Source organism: Scleropages formosus, chromosome 4, assembly GCF_900964775.1.
Source record: "Scleropages formosus chromosome 4, fSclFor1.1, whole genome shotgun sequence".
NCBI classification, from domain to species: Eukaryota; Metazoa; Chordata; class Actinopteri; order Osteoglossiformes; family Osteoglossidae; genus Scleropages; species Scleropages formosus.
In genome coordinates this window covers 14,907,830-14,932,952 of record NC_041809.1, presented here as the reverse complement: position 1 = coordinate 14,932,952, position 25,123 = coordinate 14,907,830, and the positions used below count along the sequence as shown (strand labels likewise).

The 25,123-nt window shown below is 43.7% G+C and overlaps 1 protein-coding gene across 5 annotated transcripts in view; it reads left to right on the top strand.

Moving 5' to 3' along the window:
* Positions 1 to 25,122, top strand: part of abr (ABR activator of RhoGEF and GTPase) — a 117,622-nt gene extending 92,500 nt beyond the window's left edge. For 4 of the 5 annotated variants that reach the window (XM_018755343.2, XM_018755341.2, XM_029250795.1 and 1 more), the window contains 7 exons: positions 18,249 to 18,308; positions 18,458 to 18,567; positions 18,710 to 18,849; positions 19,019 to 19,153; positions 20,234 to 20,339; positions 22,419 to 22,566; positions 23,745 to 25,122. In XM_018755343.2, coding sequence (XP_018610859.2) covers positions 18,249 to 18,308; positions 18,458 to 18,567; positions 18,710 to 18,849; positions 19,019 to 19,153; positions 20,234 to 20,339; positions 22,419 to 22,566; positions 23,745 to 23,834 — 789 coding nt within the window. In that variant the 3' untranslated portion in view covers positions 23,835 to 25,122. Of the gene's footprint in view, positions 1 to 5,922; positions 6,180 to 6,297; positions 6,547 to 18,248; positions 18,309 to 18,457; positions 18,568 to 18,709; positions 18,850 to 19,018; positions 19,154 to 20,233; positions 20,340 to 22,418; positions 22,567 to 23,744 lie in introns of those variants that run through there. The other variant, XM_018755346.2, reaches the window with a different exon arrangement.
* Position 25,123: the final 1 nt, after the last annotated feature.

Sequence of the window (25,123 nt, the reverse complement as noted above, 5' to 3'; positions counted from 1 at the left end):
GCAGTCTTCTTGGAGGATGTCTATCAAAACATGTATTCTAAGCAGCATTTTTCAGACCAGGACCCATGTGGATGTCTGTTGAGACAACAGCTGAACCTTATGTCTGTTTAACAGGCATGTAATTTTGTTCTCTAATAGTGGAATCCTCAGATTAGGAGATTATGGTATATGATCAAATTAGTCATGCATGACCAGCATTACAGTATTAGTGGCCTCAAGAGGCATCTTTATTATTCAGCATGAAACATTTCTTATGCTGTATACACCATCTTTTCAGCATATTTTATCCCAATATTCATACATATTTACATTGGGTATAAACATGCCACGTGCTGATTGGCCTACAGCATCAGGGGCCACAGGGTCCATTCCTCTGCTTATCCTTGGTTGTATTTCACCATCCCTATCAGGATGTTTATCCATCAGCAAGTTCTGGTATTTGGAAACAACCGCTTTGTTGTTTTCAGCCTCCAATTGGGGGGGGGTGCGTGCGTGCGTGCGTGCGTGCGTGCGTGCGTGCTGAAAATTCGGTGGCCTGCAAGTCCGCGTGCATTCATCATACAATTTTCTTGCTTAAAATTCTGTTTGCTCTTTGTGGCTTCTGAATGAAAACCAGCGCTGATTTGGATCGGCGTTTCAGGAAAAAGGTCCTTTGAACAGGACTGACTTGTCACTGGGGAGTTCTGCCTAGGAGGTGAATTTGTCTGCCGGTGTTTGTCAGGTGCATAGTGAAGATAAAAAGCATAGAACCACTGAACATGAATTCAAACCTGTGCTGCAGGTTGAGAGAACACCATGCTTGTAAAACAGATGCTTTAGCTTATTCCCAGATGTGAGCTGGTAGTTTAAACAGTTGTGAACATTTAGAAACCGCACACTGAGCCAGAAATCATTGCTCCTCCTCAGATAGATGGTGCATCAGATTTTGCCACTCCTGTACATTTATCTGAATTTTGAAGAATGCTTTCGAGCATCATGATCTGGAGGAGCTGTATAGCCAGTCTGCTGCAAACTCTCGAAAAGCAAGTTGTTATTCTAATGATGAATTGCACTGTGTTGCCCTTGTGTTCCATCCCCAAATTGCAGGACATTGTATCAGAGGTTTTCCCTGGACCACAACATGAAAGCCCAGAAATCAGCCATGAAACCTCTGGGAGGTGAAGATTATGGCCAGAAGATTTATGGCTTCTGCTGTAGCTGTCATGTAGATATTTCTTGCTGTTGGATGAGGCTGGGTTGTGCTCTGTTTCATTGGTGGCAGGTGAATGGCACTTTAGTTTATGCTCCAGTCACAGTCCGTATGGTGCCTGTCAGTGTTTAAACTGCAGAGCATTAGACATACCATCTTATGGTGTGGACCACTGCAAGGACCCCTTAGCTGTACTCCCATGAACTGGCAATCCATCTTTTTCATAAAGATGCTACACACCAAAATAAAGCAAGTTTTTACAAGGACCTAGCATCATTTTGGTGGGGGGAGGGAGTCCATGTGATGTCACAGACAATTATACTATTGAAATGTGTTTTATTATCTACATTCATTACCAACAATATAAATTTCCAAGAAGAAAATGATATGTAAAGAGACTTTATACTGAACGCTATACTATAGAAGGAGGCCAGATCTGGATCCGAGCGCTACATTAGCAGAGGTTGGGAGATGTGACCGCCTACACACAGAATAACTTCCAAACAGGAGCAAGAGAAGGAGCAATTTTCCATCACGTTCATTTATTTCTTCATGTTTTCTGTTGGCATTTTTTCACAGAACAACACGTGTAGTCTACACAGCACGCTGGAAACATTGCAGTGAACTTGTACATGTTTTCAGTTCTGTTGTTCATTTACGAAAAAGGAAATCTCAACATTAAGTTGTTTTTTTTTTTTTTTTTTTTTTTTTTTTTTTTTTTTTTTTTAAAACGCTCGTGTTGACCTGGGTGAATCAATACTGCTTATGGAACAGCAGCAGTTTTTCTGTCGTGTTTGACTACAACATGGACCAATGGGTAAAGTGGGAGGGACAGGGCCAGGTAAAAGGCAGTAATATTATATGGACTGCAAGTCATAATGTATGTACGTGTTCTGAATATCTCCATAAATAACATGTCATATCATTAATATCTGAAATGCCGCAGTGATAATATCACGTGTAATATATATATATACCTTAATATTTAAGAAGTGGAAGAGATGGAACCGCAGTTCAAACGACACAAATCAGCACAAACAGAGCACTAACGAAAAATACATATTTCTTTTTTTGTGCCGTTTGTAGGGGGGCCAACTTCATGGTTCTGGGTGACATCACATGAATACTATCCTTTATATTTAAAAAAGTAGAAGAGATAGGACGACAGTCCGAACAGCACAAATTGGCACAAATGTAGCACTAACAAATGAGCCTGAATTCGAGTTTCTCTGGCATTGTAGAGGGGCTGGAGGGAGGTCAAGTGCTATGTAAACAATCATGTATATCCCCACCATGGTTTGAACAGCACAAATGAATGAGCCCAAATTTGAGTTCCTGCAGCATTGTAGGGGGGCTGGAGTGATGTTGCTTCTGAAATAAATAAGTATTAATATCTCAAAAACTGCAACAGCACAAGTTCAAATTTTTACAGCACAAAACGACACAACTGTAGCACTAACGAATCATAATGTTTTCATTTGTGCTGTTTGTAGGGGGTCAACTTCCCGGAGCTGTGTCCATGAGTCCAACATCAGAAGAATAGCAGAATAAAGTTAATGTTTTGGAATGTCCAAGTCAAAGTCCTGACTTTAATGCTATACAAATGTTGCTAAAGGACCTGAAGTGGACAGTTCATGCAAGGAAGCCCACCAACTTCCTTGAGTTTAAGCTGTTCTATAAGGAGAAGTAGGCTGAAATTCCTCCAGTCCAACAGCCACTGTAAACATTTAGCCTCCGTTATTGCTGCTGAAGGGGATCACATCATTTATTGAAAGCAAATTTTCATATACTTTTGCCACACACATATGTAACATTGTTCATTTATTTACTTTTTAAATCGCTTTGGCAAAAGGGGTCAGCTAAATGCCATGTGGTAAAATTGTCAGCAGTGAGGGAAGATTAGGGAAGGAAAAAGTGAAGCATTTGAATTGTTGGATGCAGATTAGTTTGTTCTAGACAGAGTTTTTGCTGAGGAAATGGCAGGTAAAAAGGATGCAAATAACAGTTTATAAGGAGCTAAGTCTGTTAGACTTTCTGTTTTCCAGCATTATTGTTCATCAGCACAGAGTTATTAATTGTAAATAACAGGTGAGGACACGCACCTGGCACTACGAGCAATGACAAGCAGTCTGATTCAAAGCTTGTCTGTGGATAATGATATTCTGATAACTTCCATTCAAGCTGTCCATCAGAAGCAATAGGACTGTGATGTTCCTCACTCCAGTCACCCCACCTTACATTCACTCTACATGTGCCTCTTGGAATGGCAGGGCTGCCTTGTTTACAAATAAATAAATAAAGGTGCAGTGTTTGGCTCTTGAGAAGATTCTTTTCGTAATTCAGCATATGAACTCCACCAGGACCTTTGAAATGACTGGCAGATGCCTGTGCCATTGGTTAGACTTCCACAGCATTGCTGTCAGATTTTCAGATAAAGTAGAAGAACTGGTCTTATTACCAAGAGTTGGGTCAAAGCCTCTTTGAATTAAACTGCAACAACATCAAAAAGCCAAGCAAGAAAAAAGGAAATGGAAGGTAGCAAAAGAGCCATGGAAATTGTTCACGTCAGCTTTGTGTTTCACATGCTTTTGACCAAAAAAAAGCTGAACTTGAAAAATTTACTCATTGCCAGCTTATTCCACTTTTTTTCGTCACCTGAAGTCAATTCTAATGAGGTTTGTTGTCAGTCTGCAGAGTTTCCATGGTGAGGGAAACGGAATTATAGTTGCTCTAGGAGAGCTCAGGGGGACCAGTCCCCTTGAGGTTCTCTAGCTCTACTCCTATGTACTGTATGTCCTCTCCTCCTGAGGTGTGTGCTGTGGTGTTCAGCTGCTTGCTGTCTTTTCATATGTCTCTTTAAGTGCTTCAAGCTGATTATGGGACTGAGATGGTACAGTGTGTACTCTTTTCAGTTATCTTCCTTGATGGATAACCCACAGACCTTTGGCCATAATTTTGTATGGGAATTATGCTGAAATATCCTTATAGGAATTTCCATTCTTTCAGCTTTCTTGAAGGACTGTGAAGTTGAGTCTCAAGTTTTTCTGTCTTCACAGGAGCAACTGTCAGTTTACCATCATTGCTTTCATCAGCCCTTACAGAACACATAGAAATCAAGAGTTGGCTCACAGTTTTCCACCCACTCTGTTGGACAGGCCTGTTGTTTGCTTCCTTTTAAGGCAGAGGAGTTTGGTATTAGTCCTCAGTATTCTGCCCTTTTACTGTTCCCTCTCAAAACCCTGTTCTGCGATGATTTACACACAGTCATATGTACAGTACAACACCTTTAATTGTCAGTTAATCAGCACCTGCAGAACAATCTCTGAGTGGTAAAGAGAAATATTCATATCCCAGAATACTTCGGCTGCTTTCAAAATGCTGAAAATAAAAACAGGGAATTGGTCTTTTGCAGCACAAAGTACTATAATACTATCGTAAAAGTACTATACTTTTACTTGAAGGGCCTTTAGCTTTAGAATGAAATGTTAGCACTGAAAAAAAAAATCATCTCAAATGGTATTGTTTTGGATATACTGAATTTCTCTAATCTTTTAAAGGAACTGAATTTTTGAGTGAATGAAATCCTTTTAATTTGTCCTGTAACCACCACACCCTCCTTTAAATTGACACCCCCATATCTGGATCTATACTGACACACAAAAACAAGAACAACACTGTCCATCATCTTCACGGTACACACTACAATGTCTTACAACAGCATTTTCTACCCCAGTGAATTAACTGTGGATTGAACTGGGCTGTGGCGTGTCTTGAGGTGTCAGGGACTCGCTGTGGTGTCGTCCCTCAGGTGTCCACGGTGCTCTCAAACACTGGGCTACAGATAGTCTTCTGAGGGTCCCTGTGTGTCAATCACTTTCTGTGCCTTGACCTCATTTCCTAGAGAGGTGTGGCCTTTGAGTCATGTGTTGGGTTGGGGACAGGTGGACCATAGCTAAGTCCCCTGGAAACATGGGGAGATTGTACTACAAAGTCATTCAGGGCTGGTGTTGAAGGGGGCTGGGGTGGGCACTGTTCCCCCCCCCCCCCCCCCCCAGATTGCAGTTTTTCACAATCCAAGTAAAAATATGCCCAGCCATTATAGTTTACCTCCCCCCAGTCAAAGCAGAGTAGAAGTGGGACTGGTCAGCTGGACCAACCGGGGAGGGGCAGTGAACTCAGCTCCTTAGCCCTATTTGAAGGCACTTGGCACATCTGGAGCATGTGTTCAAAGAGTGTAACCTGATGATGAGATGAGTTTTCCACACCACTGTTAAACAGAAGACCCTGGGACTGATTCTGGACATCACTAGTACCACATTGTATCAGATTGTAACACAGAAAGGGAACTAAGTGGTGATTTACAGGATCAAACCTACATGTTGCTGTCAGAGTCTATACTTCTTTCTCTCTCCCTCTGTCCGAGTTCTTGTCTTCCTTGTGCAGTGTGCAGCTGTGGGAACAGACTGCGGGAAGGCAGGCACAGTGGGCTGGGTCTTTGTGGACCACAGGGATTGCCCCTTCCCCTCTTGCTCTCTGTATGCCTGCCCACCTTCTCTCTTCTCCTCAGTCTCCCGCCCTCTCTGCTTGCTCTAGAGGTGTGTGTGTGTGTGTGTGTGTGTGTGTGTGTGTGTGTGTGTGTGTGTGTGTGTTCAGAGGAAGGTTCACAGCATAGAGCTGTGATGACAACACAACCTCCCTCCCTCTCACCCTCCCGCTCACTCACTTACTCATGCACACCTCCCTCTCTCTCTGTGCTTCTTGGTCTCAGATTGCTCTACTGGCAGTCAGACTGGGAACAGCAGAGACGATGGCAGCTGGCTGTGGAATGAGGCTGGAACACTGAGCAGAACTTGTATGGGATTCTCAGGCACACGGAGAAGGAAGATCTTGGTTTATGTTCTCTCTGTCGTGGAATATGTGATCCTCGCCCTCGTTTCTTTGTCCGTGCCTTCTTTCCCTTTCTCATCGTGATCCAGTGGACATAAGAATTGTGAGAGTTTGTTCCTTCGATTTATTGTTTTTCCTCCCTAAAATTTCACTTTCATCCTTGTCTTATCTGCAGTTGTTTTTGTCCTCAAACCACCCTGGATTTTGATTTTTTTTTCTAGAGGGTCCACATTTTGGATTGTGCATTCTACCTGCCAGAGCTGCCTCTCTGTTGGCCCCCAGGTCACGGGCCTTCTCCCTAGGCAAGGATGACGAACGTGCTTGTATCTGACTGCAACCTGAACTCAGTGTGTGAGCGACTGGAGCACTGCTGTGTGGAGGCCGGCCTGGAGCAGGCACCCGCCAAGAGGCAGCCCAACACTGGGGCCAAGCTGTGGGGCCGTGTGCGCAGCAAGCTGCTTCGACAGAAGGTTCCTTCTCTCCACCTACATGGGAATTAGCCACGACAGCAGGAGGGGTCAAGTGGTCTGGGTGCCGAGGGGGCTTTGCTAGGCTAGCAACCAGCCAGTACCGCACCTCTGTGTAGTTGATGGTGATACTTTAGAATTAGTGCTGTTAGCTAACATGCACTCTTAAGTGGCGAGAACTTGCTTTCCTTGGCCCTCCTGAAAAACGGAAGCACTGTTGCAGGGAGTTCAGGGCTTTTTGGGAGGTGGGGGTATGCCACTTTCCTGTCTGGCACAGGTCAGCAATGAGGAAACTGCTGAGCCATCATTTGTTTGCTTTTACTGATGCTGATCTCCTACTCAAGGGCCATTGCCCTCACTACGTAGAATAAGTCCACCTTCGGTAGAACCAGTCCTCCTGACGGTCCCTATGTGTGGAACCGAAAGTGACGGATGTTGTGTTGGGGGGCAGAGGGGCAAGTGGGGGATGTTACTGAACTCTGCTGAACTCCTTTGCTGAGAAAATGTTGTACATCTGTATGCCGATGTCGCATATGAAGGGTGACCTGGACCTGAGGTGAGCCTATAACCAGTTGGTCTGCAATAATGCAGAAGTGGGAAAAATTAATCGAGGCCGATTGAAGACGTACTTGAAGTGAGCTGCAAATTCTAGGTCAACTGTGTATCAGTGTGTATTCTTGGTGGGGGGGTGGCATATGTGAGCTCTGGGTGTACTGCTACCACACAGCCACCCCTTCACCTGCAGGAACTCATTTTCTCTCCTCCATTTTATATGTGATTGTGAGTGAGCACATGTGAGCGTGCATGTGTGGAACCCCCTGTTTGAGTGCAGTTCTGACTTGATTCAAAATGCTGTAGGTAGTGCTGATTGAATCCTGTATTATTTGCCTTCCCTAAGCATGTAACCATAGTGCACAGTTGTCAGTGTAGCCAAAGCTGTCTTTGTCCCTCAGATGAAGGGCAGAGCCCCTCAATCAGGCTTCAGGGATATGGAGCGGCTGTAGGCCAGATCAATATTGTAAAGCTGAGCTTTGTGAACTTTAATTCCCCTGTTGTCATTCTGGCAGCATCAGGGCTGGAAGCAGGGTTGATGGTATGCTGTCTTCACCCTGTTCTAATGAGTAGTCGTCGGGGGTGGGAGGTCTTAAGTGCTTTTAATTGTAAGCTCTTCCTTTCTTCTTTAATATCAGTGCTTGAAGCTGAAGATCATAAATTAGTGCTGGAGCACAGCGGTGTAGCCACAGTCCATGTGGTGATTGCATTTTCACACACGGCGCCATGCATGCAATCATTTCTGGGACATTCGTTCCCCTGCAGTGAGGCCTTGAGTCCCGTTCTGTGTGGATGCACGGGCTGTGAATGACTGCTCAGTTCCTGCTCTTCCTGCACAGTGGTGGTGAAATCTGTTATGGGCCGATATTTACCTTGGATAAAAAAATAATAAGCAGACTTCAAAGAGCATCGGGTCTAACATAACTGAAAGTCCTGCCTCACTGACCATTCATATCCCTGCTCTCTCCTCTGGGAGCCAAGGGGAACAGAGGGGCAGTATACAGAGCTGGAGGTGAGAAAGCTCTGCTTCTCATTAATCTGGAGAGGGGAGAGGAAGGTCACGCCGCAGTTGAACACAAGGGAGCACCATGAAGTCAGTTGGACCAGATGCCCTCAGTGCTGTACTTTCCTGTCACAGCTCCTGTTAATCGAGGTAAATGTGCTGGTTGTGCAACAGAAAGGCACTTCTTGTTCAGCCCACAGACATAAGGTCCCCCAGTGTGGCATTGCTGCCCCACACAGGTCTACAGTGTCACTCTCCCATTTCAGTTGCACCAGACATGGATTTACTGCTGCTAGCTCCACAGCACCTAAATGCCACTCATTTTGTAATTAATGTTTTTGTAGTGAAAATACATTAAATCCTCTTATATAGATAGCACAGTCAAATATCCCATGTGATGGAGTACAGTATATGTGTCAAAGACCTGGCAACATTGCTGGGGTCATATGAGGCTGATTTTTATCGGGATTCAGTGGAGTCATGTCATCTAAGGTGTAAAAGTTTGAAATATCTTCCCTTGGACATACTGCTTTGAAATTTATTCGTTTTTTCATTTTTTTTTTTTCTCCAGTGACGTACAGTGATTGTTAATTAGTATTTAGCTGACACGTTTGTCCAAGGTGACTGATAATTCTCATTACACCGCAGTAAACTCCCTACAGTCACTCATACTCACTCTCTAGAGATGCTTTAAGGTACTAGTGCTACCTGCTGCACCACCATGCCATCCATTGAGAGGGGACACCAATAGTAAAATGCTGCCTAGGCTTTAGTGAGGTTAGGTGTGTGGGAGGGGGAAGTAACAATACGGTGTGTTGTCTGGGCTGACCTTCTCCAAGTAAGCAGGTCCATAGAGCTCTTAGCTTTCTCTTAGTGACTAAATGTTTTCCTGCGGAAAGATGCAGGTCATAGCTGCTTTGTAACAAAATATTTAAGTACTGAACAAGCCCACCTGTATGAGGAATGCTATAGAATACCTTAGAATACCACAACGACCTGCTGTCTTTTCTGAAGCTGAAGCTCTTAACACTCCGTAGTGTTCCCATGCACAGGGCAACACTGGACACAAGTTGGCAGATGTTTTACTTGTGTTCTTTGAGTGGCTGGAACACATTCAGTTAGTGAAAGAGCCACACCAAAGGATTCATGAGTAAAGAACAAACTGTTTGAGGGTCACACTCATATACATCGCAGTACACTTCAGCCATGGGTGATGGAAAGGGTCTGTGTCTGAAGGTCGTCATACCCATCAGTCAGTGTGTGCATGTTAGGGAAAATTGCCGTTCCTTTGGTTCGTTAGGTCTGCAAAATGATTTTCTGGGAATAATCTAACTGGGGGAACTAATATTAAGGCACGTGCTAGTGAGTGGAGCCCATGTGCATCACTGTTCATTAAAATAGACTTTAGCAGAGTTAATTTAAAAAGCAAGTTGTTTTATGAACAAAAGTCTCCAAAGCTGTTTTGAAAATAGTAAAAGGCAGAAGCTGAGAACAGACTAAGGGGTGAGGCGATTAAGCCTAAGGAAGTGGTTTAGCTTTTGACCCATTTGTGTCTTATCAATCTTTGTTAATGGTGCCGAGTGCTCTGCTGTTCCTGCTCATTGCTGTCCACTCCACAAAGAAAGTGCTCACCTTAATTGTAGTACTTCAGCATTAGCAAAGGTGCTTTACTGCACTACTCAACAGCTACAGAGTAGGTTTTTTTTCCTGTACACTTGGCAGTGTCAAAGTAACTCTTAAGTATAATATTCACTCGTTGCACATTGTATTTTTTGCATATTGTATTTTTCTGAGACTTGTCGCTTAGTAGAAGAGTTTGCTAAATGAATAAATGTAAATGTATGTGTATTATATAGAAATGGGTTCATATCCCTTTTTTTTTTTCCTCCTTCCAAAACATCACTGTGGGTTTATCTTAGACTTTTGTGGTATTGGAGAGAAAATGGTTGCATTCTTACAGTGCAGTCCATATCTACAGTCAGTCTTTTAATCACTTTTTCACCAGTTCATTACCAGACTTCAGCTTATCCCTTCGCTTACCGCAGCGGTTTTCCCCAAATCCCATCACTGATTGGTCTTCCCTGTGCATTCCTTGGACACTCCTTTAGGAGTTTGTGGTTTAGCGGGGAGTGAAGGGTCAAAACTCACTTTGTCCAGTTAGCACATTAAGGGTTCCATTTCTCTTCCCAACATTGCCTTTCTGTATGTCCTCCTGCATAACCCCTAGTTTCCCCATTGGCACCATTTAAACCCTCTAGACATTGTTAGGAAGACCTGCTACCCCTTCCTGTTCCCTTACATATGTACAGCTCTCTCTGTGCTGGTATGGCATTATAGCTTTTTTGCATTTTGTGGCTGGAGTTACCAAATTCATCTCTCTTGGCAGATCTTCTGGTTTATTGTTTTTAAGCAGACTTTGTACTTTACTTTTTCAAAGGTGGGCAGCTGATGCACTGTTGAATATATCTACTTGTGTTTCCAGTAAAAGAGCATTGAGTGATAGTGAGCCCTGACTGCTTAGAAATACACCAGAAATACAATGCTGGGCTGCTCTTGTGCCTGTTCCTCAAAATACCTGCTATGCCCTTTGAGCAGTGCCTGTGGTGCTGTGCTCTACACCCCTATATGTCCCATTGATAGCATTGTTCCTCTCATTGTAGTTGCCCTGAGAGTTGTGTATCAGGCTTTTAGGCCTTTGCCCCAGGACTACTGCTGCTGCTTTAGGCTGGGTTACAAAGTTCTTGCTGACTGGACACCCAGGTTGCTGCCACCACTTGGCACTTGATGCTTTTCCACTTCACTGGAGCCTCATCTAATCCTCAGCTCGGCCCCAAATGGCCCTCAGCCCCTGTGTGTCCGGTGCTAGGCTGGCCTGTGTCTCGTATCAGTGGAGGAGGCATTAGAGGACACTGCATTCCACTCTCCAGGCAGAGGGTTTGGACCAGCTGTGTCCCACAGTCAAAGGAAAAATCAGGGGTTTGGCGCCTTCTTGAAAGACTTACTCTATGTCCAGACATTTACTGGCTGCAGGATGTCAGTCATCTGTTGCCTCTACTCTGCAGACTGAGATATGCTCAGTTTGGTCACATTGGACATCACATGGATAATCAGTTCCGCTGGTCTCAGTGTTGTGATGAGGGTCATTTGTTGCTCTGCTGATTGGTTGATTCTCACGGTTTGCCTTGGCTTTAGCTGGATCAACAGACCCTTCCATCAGTTCTGTTCAGCCCTACCAGTCTTTGGATTTAGCCCAGATGCACATCAGTTTCCTGATTCTTGTGTTGAACAAAAGTCCCCCCCCCCCCGTGTGTTCTTCTTGCGTTTGAAGTTGATGGTATTCAAGTTGATTATTTTGTATATTGAATCATTTGAGTTTGAATTATAGGTAATCCTGTAGCTATGCAGTCTGGGGCTTCCCATGATTCACCTACATTTTCCTGGGGAAAAAAAAAAAAGGCAAATTCCTGCAGGGTTTTACTAAAAGGAGTTTACTGGAAATAAATGTTTGAAGGATCTTGAGAAGAGACCAGTGTTGCATTAAGGAATTTTCTTCTTTGACTTAATTTGACCCCATGCATTTTTAATTATTTGGACAAGAAGTGCCAGACTTTGAGAGTGAAGTAGTATTTGAAAATCCTCCTTGTTTTTCCTCCTTGACCTGTCTGCAGCATTTGACACTGTGAACCACCAGATTCTTCTCTTCTCTTCGACAGCTTGGCAACAAAGGATCTGCACTGAAATTGTTTGAGTCCTACCTATCAGGTAGATCCTTCAAAGTGGTCTGGTAGGCTTCCAATCATCACCTCAACCTCTTTCAACTGGTGTCCCACAGGGCTTAGTACTGGGTCCCCTACTCTTCATCTACACCTCTTCCCTCAGCCACACCATCCCCTCTCACGGTTTGACCTACTACTTCTACACCGATGATACCCAGGTCTTCCTCTCCTTTCCACCTGAAGCAACAGACATTTCCTTGATCATCGCCACTTGCCCATCAGACCCATCTCTCCCTGGATATCTGATGACCACTACAACTCAACCTTTCTAAAACAGAGATCTTTCACCTCCTAGCTGGACTGTCTTCCTACCGTGAACTCTCTATCAAACTGGACAACTCACTGATTTTGCCTACCTCTTTGGCTAAGAGTCTGGGAGTAATGATTGATATGTCTGGTTTTCTCTCAATACATCAAAGCCACCACTTGGACCTGCAGACACATCCTGCATCTAACAGACTCTACACAGCTCCTTGTCGAGGTCACAGTGATATTCTGCCTGGACTACTCCAACTCTCTCTCGTCTGGCCTCTGCCATCAAACCTCTTAAACTTAAACATAACACTGCTGCATGACTTGTTTGACCTGCCAAAGCGTTCCCATGTCTCTCCTCTTCATCTGTCAGCATTGGCTTCGTATAGCTGCCCAGATCAAATTCAACAATCTTGTTATGGCCTACAAAAGCATCGATGGTTTTGCCCCCCAATATATACGAGACCTGATAACTTGCTACTCCCCAACCAGACTGCTACGCTCCTCCACTTTGCCTGCTTGGTGGTCCCACACACGAGAGGTCCAAAATCAAAAGCACAAGAGTTTTCAGTTCTCCGATGTGGTGGAGAGACCTCCTCCTCTCACTCAGAACTGCTGAATCTCGCTTCCCGGTTCACTTCTTCAAGGGCACCATTACGGAGTGATGTGGGGCACCAGGTGAGAGAAGTTGAGGGGATGATTGGACACCCTGTCAGACCACTTTGTAGGATCTACCTGATAGGTAGAACTCAAACCACTTCAGTGCAGTTCCTTTGATGCCTAGCTGACCAGGAGAGAAACATACTTTGATTAAAAAGATCATTCTGGGTGAGGAATGCAGATACAGACACACATCTTTATGTAAATTCAACTTGCATAAATACAGATTTATGTGTTTAAAAAAAAAAAAAATTCCAGCATACACATTATTTATGGATAGTGCTTTTTTTTTACGCAAAACATCTGAAATACGTTATGTGCAAGTCGGCATAGTCAGACAAGGCAGGAAGTGGCATCCTCCCAGTTCCCTGCATGTTTTGAGGTGTGAATGCATGTCTTCCCATTAGCATAGTGCTTTTTTTGCATATTTTCTACCCTTTTCATTATTTACAATGCTTGGTGGTAAACATGCACTTTGAAGAGGCCACACGCTTCACTACACACCAGCCAGACTGCTATGCTCTTCCACATCTGCCTGCCTGCCTACGCACGAAAGGTAAAGCAGGGAGGTTCTCGGTTCTGGCTCCATTGTGGTGGAACGACCTCCCCCTCTTGTTCAGAACTGCTGAATCTTTGTTCACATTTAAAAAGGGTCTTAAAACTCATCTCTTCCGAACTCACTTCGCCCATGATCTTTTAAGATCATGTAAGGTATAAATGTTCACGCCTGTAAGGTATACATGTTCATGATAATATTCGGATCAGTCCTTTGCAAAGCCACTCCTGCAATGTAACGTAAATGTTTATATGTATCGTCAAAAAAAAAAAAAAACTACTTGGAAGGTGATTAGGAATCAGCAATATTCTGGTAAAGTTTTATGCAGCTACTTGTGTGATGAACGCTGGTGCATGTGGTGAAGGAAGGAAACTAACTGTACTTAAGAGGAGGATGCCAAGATCTTGTCCATGATAGAATTGACCTTGTCTCTGAAAGATGAGGAAAAATCATCAGTGGTGTGAGAGGAGGGAGGAGGAGGAGGGCGGAGTAGATTCTTCAGGCATAGTAGAATTCACGAGGTACAAGAATTACTCTGAGTTTCATTCAGTATCCCTGCTTTGACTTATGAGGCATTTCTTTGCATTCAGATGGACTAAATTTGGATTTAATGATCACTGGGCAGCACAAGACATTTACATTCATTCATTTAGCAGGGGCTGTTCTGCAAAGAAAGATACTACAATTATTAACAAATGTTTAGCTGACCCTTTTTCTGATGCAGTGACACAGAGCACTTTAACACTTTTGTCCAAGGTGACTTACTTACTGTATGGTATAGTCTTCAGTCCACCTGAAACACTGAATCATATTTATGTTGCATTTGTGAGAGTTAAAGCCCATGTATTTAGGAACTCAGAAAGAGCTGGACGAATGCAGGAAGACAGAGGCACAGTACTGACAATAGTAAGGCATACAGTGTTACAGAATAAGATAACACTTTGTCTATTTGCATAGAAATTTGTCTTGCTCCACCAGCTCAGCAATCAGTTTACCTCAGACATCACACAAAATGCTAAAAAGCCATTACATAAATACAAATCCACAGAAACAGCATGAATAAATATGCATTTGCATTTAGTGCAGGTACATCAATCAAAATCCATACAATTAATGGTGTGTGTGTGTGTGCGCGCAAATATGTGTGCGTAGGGTAGAGGGGGGGTTACCTCCTTGAGCTGCTCTGTTGATTCAGTAATGTGATGGAATGAGGAATAAAAGAATGTTTGTACTTACTCTTCTTACAGTCTGGCACCCTAAAATACCTCCCAGAGGGCAGAAGCTAAAACTCCTTATGTAGAACATGAGAATGAATGATTAATGAAGGGAAGTTTCCATGTTTCAGTAACTGATGTTAACTATTGAACTAGTGTCCATTTTAATTGGATTTGGTGATATTTTAGCATAAATGGGTGCCGTTTTTGTGGGCACTCATAAATCTTTTATCATCAAGTCTCCAAAGAACCTTTATTTCTGAGCTACAAGTGTGGTAGAAGAACAGCATGCTTGTTTTAGCTGGAATAGATCCTCAGAACCATGTGTCTCTTGTACTGCCTCCTACATTATGTGCTGCTCTGCTGTGGGTTGCAGACTGGACACTTTCTCTCTTATTCTCTCACACACTCACTCACTCTCTACAGGCAACTTAGCCACCCCAGTGGTGGCAGGACACCAAAGCACCTGGAGGAAACCCACATAAACACATAGGTAGTATGCCAACTCCACACAGACTGAGTAGGGATTGAACTTACTTCCTCTCGCACCGTCCAGGTGCTGAAAGACAACAGCACTGCTTGCTGTGTCGCTGTGCCGGGTGCATGTTTCCCTGGATGGTTGCTTTAACAGTGCGATGCTGCCCTAAGTCATGAAAATCAAGTGTACAACCTGGTGAAGTAGTACTCTGGAACAGCAGCATTTTTGCACATCAGCTGCAGGAGGATGAAAGTGTGTTCCATCGCACAGGAGCTTGGATCCTGAACATTCCTGTTCTCATTCAGCACAGGCAACTGACTGCTTTTTTATGTAACCTTCCCTTGTTCCACTGGGAAGTGGGGGAAAAAAAAAAAGCAGGGGAACTATTTATTTTTCCCATCTCTGTTGTGCATTTGTGAGGATGCATTTAGGACAGGCTGAAGATTGTCTAACCATGTGAAAGGTCTCAGCCGTGTCATGGGATGCACACAACTAGCACCATCAATATACCTGACTTTGGAACGGAGCTGGATACCAATACATCTGGTCGCTTTGCCTGTTCATCCTTTTAGCAGCACTGTTTCATAACACTTATTTTTATTTCTTCAGCTCTTCAGAGCCAGTTTACAAGTAATAATGATATTGTTGCCATATGGTAGCTTGAATCCCCAGCTGAGCATGGTACGTTTCGTCCATCATGGCAGTTGGTCATCATCTTCAGTCAGCATGGGATTCGTCTGTGACCACCGGTCGGCCTCCTCAAAGTCTTATGTAGGGAGACAATGCTCAACAAGGAGAAAGAACAGAGTTAGTAATTTGTTTGTAATTTATAACTTAAACAAGTCAATTGAATATGCATTGGTATAAAGGTGGTAAAAAAAACAGGCAAGTGGAATTACATTTCGAGGTGGAACGCCTGAGTAAACATGCAAGTCTTTAGTCTGGATTTGAAGACAGAGACAAACGGGGCATTTCTGACAGTAACTGGTAGAGTATTCCACAGTTTAGGTGCTCTAACTAAAGGCGCAACCTCCTACTAAGGTCTTATTGATCATAGATACTATAAGGTAACCTGCATTCAGTGAACAAAGATATCATCCTGGGGTAGAAGAATCAATAATTTCACAAAGGTAAGCCAGAGCAAAGCCATGTACTGCCTTATAGGTCAAAAGTAGGATTTTATAATCAACTCAAAACGCGACCAGGAGCCAATGCAACGATTCTAGTACCGGTGTTATATGGTCATACTTTCTAGTTCTAGTGACAATTCTCGCAGCAGCATTTTGTACCAACTGTAGTATGGATTCAGTCTGGTATGGACAACCCAATAATAAAGCATTACAATAGTCCAGCTTGCTCGAAACACAAGCATGAACCAATTTCTCAACATCCTGTCTACACAGGAATTGCCATAATTTAGCTGTGTTTAACTGAAGAGGAAGCATGACTTAGTCAAAGCATTTACTTGGATGGAAAGCTGTCATTTCTATCTCAACAGGACACCCAAATCCTTGACATAATTTGTATGCTTGAAACTAATACCATTTGTTGTAACGATTGGCATGATTGTGTCAAGAGCTTTGGCATCACCATCCACCACAAGTACCTCTGTTTTACTGACATTTAGAGATAAAAAATTTTTTACTCATCCATAATTTTATATTGGTAAAACAATTAGCTAAAGACACCACATGTGATGGATTATCAGGAAATTCACATTGTTTCGGGTGAAGATCGGTGTTGACGCCCCAGCACTGTGGATCAGAGCTCCGATGGTTCTGCGTGAGCACCAGATCCCTTCACACTCCCCAAATAAATCACAGAACCACTGGAGCTCTACACACAAAACACAGAGACCTTGCTCCTGAGCTCAGTTTTCACAAGTGTAACGGGGGGCAGCAAATGTCAAGCTTGGACGTGAAGTTCCCAGGGATTTAAATATAGATGGGCCTGTCTGGGAATTTCCACCAGGCAATGGAAAATGGCCTCTTTTTGAGTCACTACAGAAATATCACAGTGATGCTGGACCATGGAGGGGAAAGTGGTTCCAAACCCTTGGCAGAGCTTCAGAGTCACTGTGATTCTAATGAGCAGTGTTGGGGACCTCAGGTGTGTGCTGGGAACTGCATGGTACTTGGGACAGCCTACAGCTGAGCTCTTCATGCTCATGTTCATAGTCATGATGATGTTCTGATGATTTTTGGTCCTTCTAGGGAAAGGTCTCTGCTGTGCACCATGTCAGCCACATCTCCAAGCTGTGAGCTGAAGCGTGGTAATGTGTTTGAAAAACATGGTGAAATACTCTTTTCCTGCTTTGCACTTTCACTGCAATCACTATGAGCTTTGAAGGAATGGTTAGTACCTGGTTTTCACAGTATGTCTCTTTGTTTTATCAGAGTTCAGTATCTCTAATAGGGTAAAAGTTGTTTAATTATGCTTGCCATTTGAAGTTGTGGCACTGCTGCAAAATTGGAAAGGCTCAGTTCCATCCCAGGGCTTAGCTGGGGACTCGAAACTTGAGGAACAATTAATAGGTTTGAACACAGGTTTCACTGAGGACTGCCTGTCAGTGCTGGACAGTTTTCTGAACAGAGTGTAGTTTCGCCATCCTGTGGGGAGTGTGCACACACACACACGTGTTTGTATGTGGGGGAGCATTGCTGTCAAGCCCCTATTCTGGCTGCTCTTTGCTGTGAACATTCTGGAAGATGCGTGTTCTCCCCATGTCTGTGTGGGTTTCCTCCCACAGTCCAAAGACATGCTGTTGAGGTTTCCCCATAGTGTGTGAGTGACAGAGTGTGTGTGTTCCACTGATGTATGGATGAGTAACCCATTGTAAGTAGTGTATCTAACATTGTAAGTCACCTTGGTGAATAAGGTGTGTAGGCTGATGTATGATATCCATTGGATGTATGATATCCATTGGAAGTCGCTTCGGAGAAAAGCATCTGCTAAATAAATAAATGTAATGTAAATGTGTGGGCTCATGTTTTCCTGTGTGAAGGTGTTTGGCTAACAATCTTGAGGAAGTTTTTTGGAGCAGTGTAGAAACATGTTCATAGTGACACAGAACAGTTCTGTTCTGCTCTGTGTCTGAGTTGACTATAATGCTTGGGATATAAAAACAATCTCTCTTTCTCACACACACACACACACACACGACACATGATGGGAATAGTAACATCCTGAATGTCATTCTTTACTTTTCTTTCAGCTGGATCCCCAGACTGTACAGTCCAAGAACTGGCACATGGATGTGATAGAAATGAATGGGGTAAGGAGTTGGGAGGGTGGGGGACCCCCAGCAGTGACTCTTCATGAAATGATGAAGAGGAAGCAGTTGCTGTTTGACATGAAAATAGGCCTTAATGGACATCTGCTGCTACTGCCCATAGTTTAAAGTCTTGACCTGGCTCTTTTCAGATCAAAGTGGAGTTCTCCATGAAGTTCACAAGTCGGGACTTGAGCTTGAAGAGAACGCCGTCAAAAAAGCAGAGTGGCGTGTTTGGAGTGAAGATCAGTGTGGTGACAAAGTAAGATACTGAATTTCTCCCAACCATCCTATGAATGTTGTACTGCTTTCACACTGCTCAGGGGGTAGGCCATGTCATCACCTTGCCCAGCCCCTCGTCACAGAAATAACGCAATCCCAATGTTATGTGTCCTTCCTGACAGGCGGGAGCGCTCCAAGGTGCCTTACATTGTCCGCCAGTGCATCGAAGAGGTAGAGAAGAGGGGTATCGAGGAGGTGGGCATCTACAGGATCTCAGGTGTTGCCACAGACATCCAGGCCCTGAAGGCAGCGTTCGATACAAGTAAGAGAAGCAACATGTGGAAATGACAGGCCCTTGGCCAGAAATGCTGTGGTCTTTCCTTTACTAAGGATGTCCTCAGAAAGGTTTCTAAGGGCTCTGTGAGTGGTGTTACATCTGTTTCTGGGATGGAAAAAGAGCAGTCAGGACACCTTACCTCCTCTCTCCACAGATACCAAAGACATCTTGGTGATGCTGAGTGACATGGACATCAACGCCATAGCCGGTACACTGAAGCTGTACTTCCGGGAGCTGCCTGAACCCCTGCTCACAGACCGTCTGTACCCAGCGTTCATGGAGGGCATAGGTACTGCACACCCCAGTTCTGTACATTATTTCATGTGATGGTACTATTCCACATTAGCTCATAGCAGTTCAGGCTCATTATCGTTTGACTCAGATGTTGGGTTTGAATCCTTCTCCTGATGTAGTCCCTTTCATTACCTGCCCTAAATTGATGCAGTAAGATGAGTACATGAAAGCTATATTAAATAGGACATGAAATTAACACTCATTTACAATGTTATTTTTAGTTGCCTTAAATTGACTTAAGTCTTTTTTAGTCTAGAATGCCCAGGATGGGTTGGCAGCCATTGGCACTTGGACCCCAAGAGGTTTTTACATACATTTATATTACATTTATTCATTTAGCAGATGCTTTTGTCCAAAGTGACACACATCTCAGCAAAAATACAATTTATGCATTACATTAAAAGAAAGACATGGCTGCAGACATGTGACTGAAGTAAACCTAGTTTGTTACCTTTCGCTTGCTGCACCAAAGTTCACTGTTCAAGTAGGTGCATAAAACACAGGATAGACAAATCCTGATACCCTCCTACCAATTTTTTTTTTTTTTTTTAAATTTTATAAGACACACAGACAATCACATACAATGCCGGAGTAGCGGCTGAATAAAGGCTTATCTGGGGATGCTCATGAAGTTACAGTGCATGAACATTTACACCGTACATGAGTTGGTTTTTTCTCCCTTGATTTTTGTTCGGAGTTTTTTTTTTTCCTTTCCTCCTAGACCAGTAAGCATACTGACAGCTTTAATAACTGCATGGATAATGTATGATTCTAATATTTAGTCAACTGTCTTATTTGTTTCTTTGTCTTATTCCTTTGTTCAGCACTCTGTCACTGTGTAAGAAGAACACTATAAAAATAAATTGAATTGAAAAATTGCTCTTCTAACACTGGAAGTCACCTTGTAAAAGCATAACACTGCAGTACTGTATCTACTGTCATGTGTTCTACTTGGTGGTCGACTGTGGGTTGCTACTGGAACCGTGTAAGAAGTTTATCGGGAGTGCGCTGACATGGGAATTATTAATTAATGCAGCTGTGCACTATGAACAATCTCCGTCTTCCTCGGCCCTAGCGCTGTCAGACCCGGCTGCTAAGGAGAACTGCATGATGCATCTCCTGCGCTCCCTCCCTGACCCCAACCTCATCACCTTCCTTACCCTGCTGGAGCACCTTAAGAGGTAAGGGTTTCCAAGGGAGAGGCATCTGTTCCTCTAGTCAGCTGTGAAAATGACTCCCTGTATCTTCTCAGTGCACCATGAAGCTGAAATTTTATATGTTTCTTTACTGTTTCACGTTGATTTGAATTCGGAATGATAACACCTTTAGTGACAATGCATACAGCAGCAAATGTAAACAACTGTGTGCAGTACAAATGCAAGCACTACCTGCAGCTTTTCAGTACATCACACAAGTGTTTGCTTTGCAGCTCACTGCTGTACTGCAGGGCCCTCACATCAGTCTTGTGATGCAAGTAGTGGTCAGAAAGTGGTCACTGCTATGTCTTGTACTGGTCATCACGTCCTGCTAGGCTCAGGTCATGTGTTGCTCTCTCCTGATCACGGCACTTCTCTGCCAGACCACAGTGGAAACTCTCTGAGGAACCCTGGTAAACCACCACCCCCCCCCACCCTTTCCCCTCCTTGTGTGTGCTGTACCACATTGCTGGCCAAGTGGTAGCTTCATGCTGGGATAAGTGGGACTGGACAGTATGGAAAGCACAAAAACTACCAGAATTCTGGTTACGTCTTTTTTATAGTCAGAAGTTAGTGTAATAGAATAATCGGGGGGAAAAACTATTTTTTGTTTTCTCATTTCAATTCAATTCAATTTCAGATTAATATTGTATGTTCATCCAGGCAAAATCTCACTGAGATTACAGTATGTTTCTCAAGGAAACCCCACCAAGACAGTCCTCAGTACAATACAAGGAGAATGAGCAAAGAAAGGCAAATCTTGCTGGTGCAGAAATGAAAAAGTATAAGATGGACTTGTCCAGCAGAGCAATTAACAATACATGGCATGAGACCCATATCCAGATGTACTAGAGGTACAAAACATATGAGAGGCAATTCAGTGCTACTGTAGAGCATGTACTTATGAAGGAAAATATCACCAGATGATGACCCTGCATTGTTAATGCATGCTACTTTTTAATATTTAATAGTTTTAGTTTACACTAGTTTAGAAAACTTTTTTCCTCTGTATTTATGGACTTGGAGCCATTATTAGCCATGGTTGCTGAAATTATGTCACCTCCAATCTATTAACCCAAACACTTGCAGACATTATCTAGTTAAAATAAAGTATACTCTGCCAACTCTATAAGCTGCTACCTGTGTAATGTATGCTGGTTTAAATGGTGACATCAGATAAATTGACTGTGCTTTTGTGTGTCACATGTCTCCAAGTGCTAGTGAAATGCACTTTTGTTCAGTCTGAGCTGTACAGCACTTTGGAGAAAAATGTACGCTAAAGGAATAGATGTACGTGAAACCCACACTGGTCCCTTGGCGCTGTGTCCAGACCGTCCACAGCCACAGAGGAAGCCAATCTTTCTGCTCTGGACAGTCTGGACAGCCCGTATTGCAAGCAGAGCTGAAAAAGGAATGTTCTGACAGGTCCAGACCAAGGTGTCCATGGTCACACAGAAGCCATGAGCATATGACTGTGTCAAGGACCTCCTCATTATTGTGGGCACAACATGGGCTTCTCTGCAGGCACGTTTACAAGCATCCTTTTTCTTTTGGTTATAAAGGTGTGTTATGTACAGTCCAAGACTGCTGATACACACAAATACGTGCTGCATGTATACATGTCCACACCAAGTGTGAGGTTGTGGCATCCTACATTTAGAGAAGCTCAGTCTGATGTTCAGGCATAGTGTGGTATAGATGAGTAAAAGACTACATTACGTGTAACTGCGGTCAAATTCTGTGGAAGCAGTAGCAGAAACAAAGGCACCACTGTGTTCACAACCAGTGTGTTACCAGTGAGCTGTGTGACACTGAGCTCAAAACACTGTTCTCCAGTATCCCAGGACATGAGCATACTGTGTTTGAGATGCGGTCCGCATGTCTGCGCAAGTCATTAATCCAGATTGGTGCACTTTTGTCCTTGCATTAATAGATTAGCTCCGTGTTCCTAAGGACATTTCTCCGTGGATACGAGCAGCTTCATATTGTCATTTCCAACACACTCAGCATCACAGCGCATAGCTGCTGGGGTCTCTCTCACTCTCAAGGACTTTGTCTGCACAGGGTTGCTGAGAAGGAGCCTGTCAACAAGATGTCTCTCCACAACCTGGCCACTGTGTTTGGGCCCACTCTGCTGAGGCCATCTGAGGAGAGCAACAAGGGACACATCACACTAGCCTCAGACATCTGGTCACACGACGTCATGGCACAGGTCAGGTGAAATGTGCCTTGTGTTTACTGCAGTCCTAGTGTGTCACAGAGGCCAAATGTGATGGACCAGATGCGGCACAGATCTACAGATGAGGAGATGAATGCTGCTGAACTGTGACTCTGGGACACTTGAAAGTATCAATGCTAAATTCACAAGATTCTGCTCTGTGCTTGACATTTTTAAACATTTCTGAGCAATTTGTACCATGTTTCCCAGAAAGTTAAAATGTGCAAACTTTAGTACGTCCTGCATGTTTAATTTTTACAATGAAGCCTCTCAAAAACCCTTAACTTGAAATAGTTCCCAAAGTACAGATGGCGTTTCTGACCAAAAGGACACTGCATGTGCACGGTCACTCGAGCACAGTGACAGCCAGCTGGACCTGCAGTACAGCCAGAGCTACCAACATCGGTACCTGCATTTAAACAAGAATCCCATCTTACAAAATAAATGGACAAGGAAATAAACCAAATTATCATCCTGCTCCATTTGTTGTTGTTGAACGGGATTTATGTTTCCCACTTGAATTTAGGTAACATCATGCATGAGGTTTTTTGCATGGGTAAATGAGCAGAACCTGCTAAGCTACAGTAGTCAATTCACTGGAGTCAGGTGACAGGGCTTTAAATGGTTGAACTCGCTGAGTGTCCACCAACAAGTAAATCTAGCAACAGGGGTTTGAGGAGGTGAAAAACCCATCATGATTTAACCGTTAACGAGTGAACCATTCCAACAGTACAGCTGTTATGGTTTGACCCCATCAGAAAATATAAATACCTGCCTGGTGTAAGTTTCACATGTCCTGACCCCAGCATCGCTTCTTCCACAATCACTCTTGGCAACACGGTGCCATGGCAATGCACGTATGTGTGCGCATGCACGCACACTCACATAGTGTGTGCACCAGGGAAGCTTTTCTTTACCATGCAGAAGCTTCCTACCAACTGCGGTCTTCATCATTTCTGCATGAAATGGGACAACAAATTATAAAAAGAATTACTGGAAGTCTTTTGTACCTTCAGCTTTGTCCCTAGAACACTGTGGACAGTTTGTCTCCACAGTGTGTCGTCGTTATGGATGTGGCATAAAAATAAAGTGTTGAGTGTGTAGGAGAGAAGAGCTGGAATGAGATGAGGCTCCAAGTGTGTGATCTCACTGTCTGATTTCTCTCCTCTCAGGTCCAAGTGCTTCTCTATTATCTTCAGCACCCACCCATCTCCTTCACAGAGCTCAAGCGCAACACCCTCTACTTCTCCACGGATGTCTAACCTTGGGCCGCAAACGAGCAACCGGCCACGTCAACATCTCCCAACACTCCTTTGTACTGTACAGTGCCAGCAACAGACAGGAAAAAGCAAACAATAAAAGAAACACTGTGCCCTTCTTGCATTCCTTAGTCACATTGTGTGTGTTTGTCTTGAGTGTGTCAGCCTGGATCTGCCTGCTCAGTACTGAGGAGTGTCAGGAGCAGTTGACGTCTCTCCTTGGATAGCCAACGCTCCGCCCTGCCTACAGCTGGCCAGAAGGGTGCAGGATCCATCTCACTGCCTGAGGAAGGCTCCGCCCCTCTATTTATTTTCCCTCCTTTAATGGCCACGGAGGATATTGCGTTCATCTGTCCCCCAAGTGCCTGCAGCATTAGAGAGCAGGGACCACAGTGCTGTTGCTGCAGCTCAATGAGGGACTCCACGGCCGGCCCACCACTACCCAGCGGGAGTAGTGAACGTGGTGCATTGTGACTGTGTAGCATGGTGGTGTCTCCAGTCCAGTCGTTCCAGAATTTCCTGTTACTTTTTTCTTCAGAGGCATTTCAGAAATGGCATTTTACATGTTTTATAAATATTTGTTCAATGGTTTGTTTCCTCTGCTTTGTGCATGTGATTCAGGAGTGGTGTGTGTGTGTGCGTGTGTGTGTCCCTGGGGCTCAGAGAGAAGACAGTAATCCCAGGAGGACTGTCTGCATCTTCTCTCTCTCAACATCTCGGGGAGGAGCTCCATGCAATTCAGGAGCACAGCCCTCTCTCTCTTGTGAGTTTAGGCCAAATTTGCCCTATTTATTATAAATATATATATATATATATATATATTAAGTGTGCCTGTACAGTCCAGTACATCTATAGAATAACTATGGGGTTGGTCTGCTGTTTACCCATTAGTGGTGATTTTAGTTTTCATTTAGTCATGTTGGCTGAACTGTACTGTAGTGTGAACAAAAATTCCATACAAATTGACAGATGGTTCTTGAACCTTTTCACTCAGAAGTAAAGGGGGATGCGTTAAGAACATTCAGTTAAAGATAAAAAATAAAGTAAAACTTTCCAAGTCAATCCATTGCGCTTGTATGTGTGCAGCAGCACTCTGCTTTGGAGCCATGGGATGACTGATGTTACTGCCCTCACTGCATGTTCAGCTTATCAGTCAGGCTGGAAACAAGTCCCCCATCATCACCCAGTTGTCCCACATTGGCATTGCTGTAGAGCCTTGCAAATTGAACCTTTCTGCTATCAAGCCTGCAACTTATCTTGAAATAAGCACTGTTAGATAAGTAATGATATTT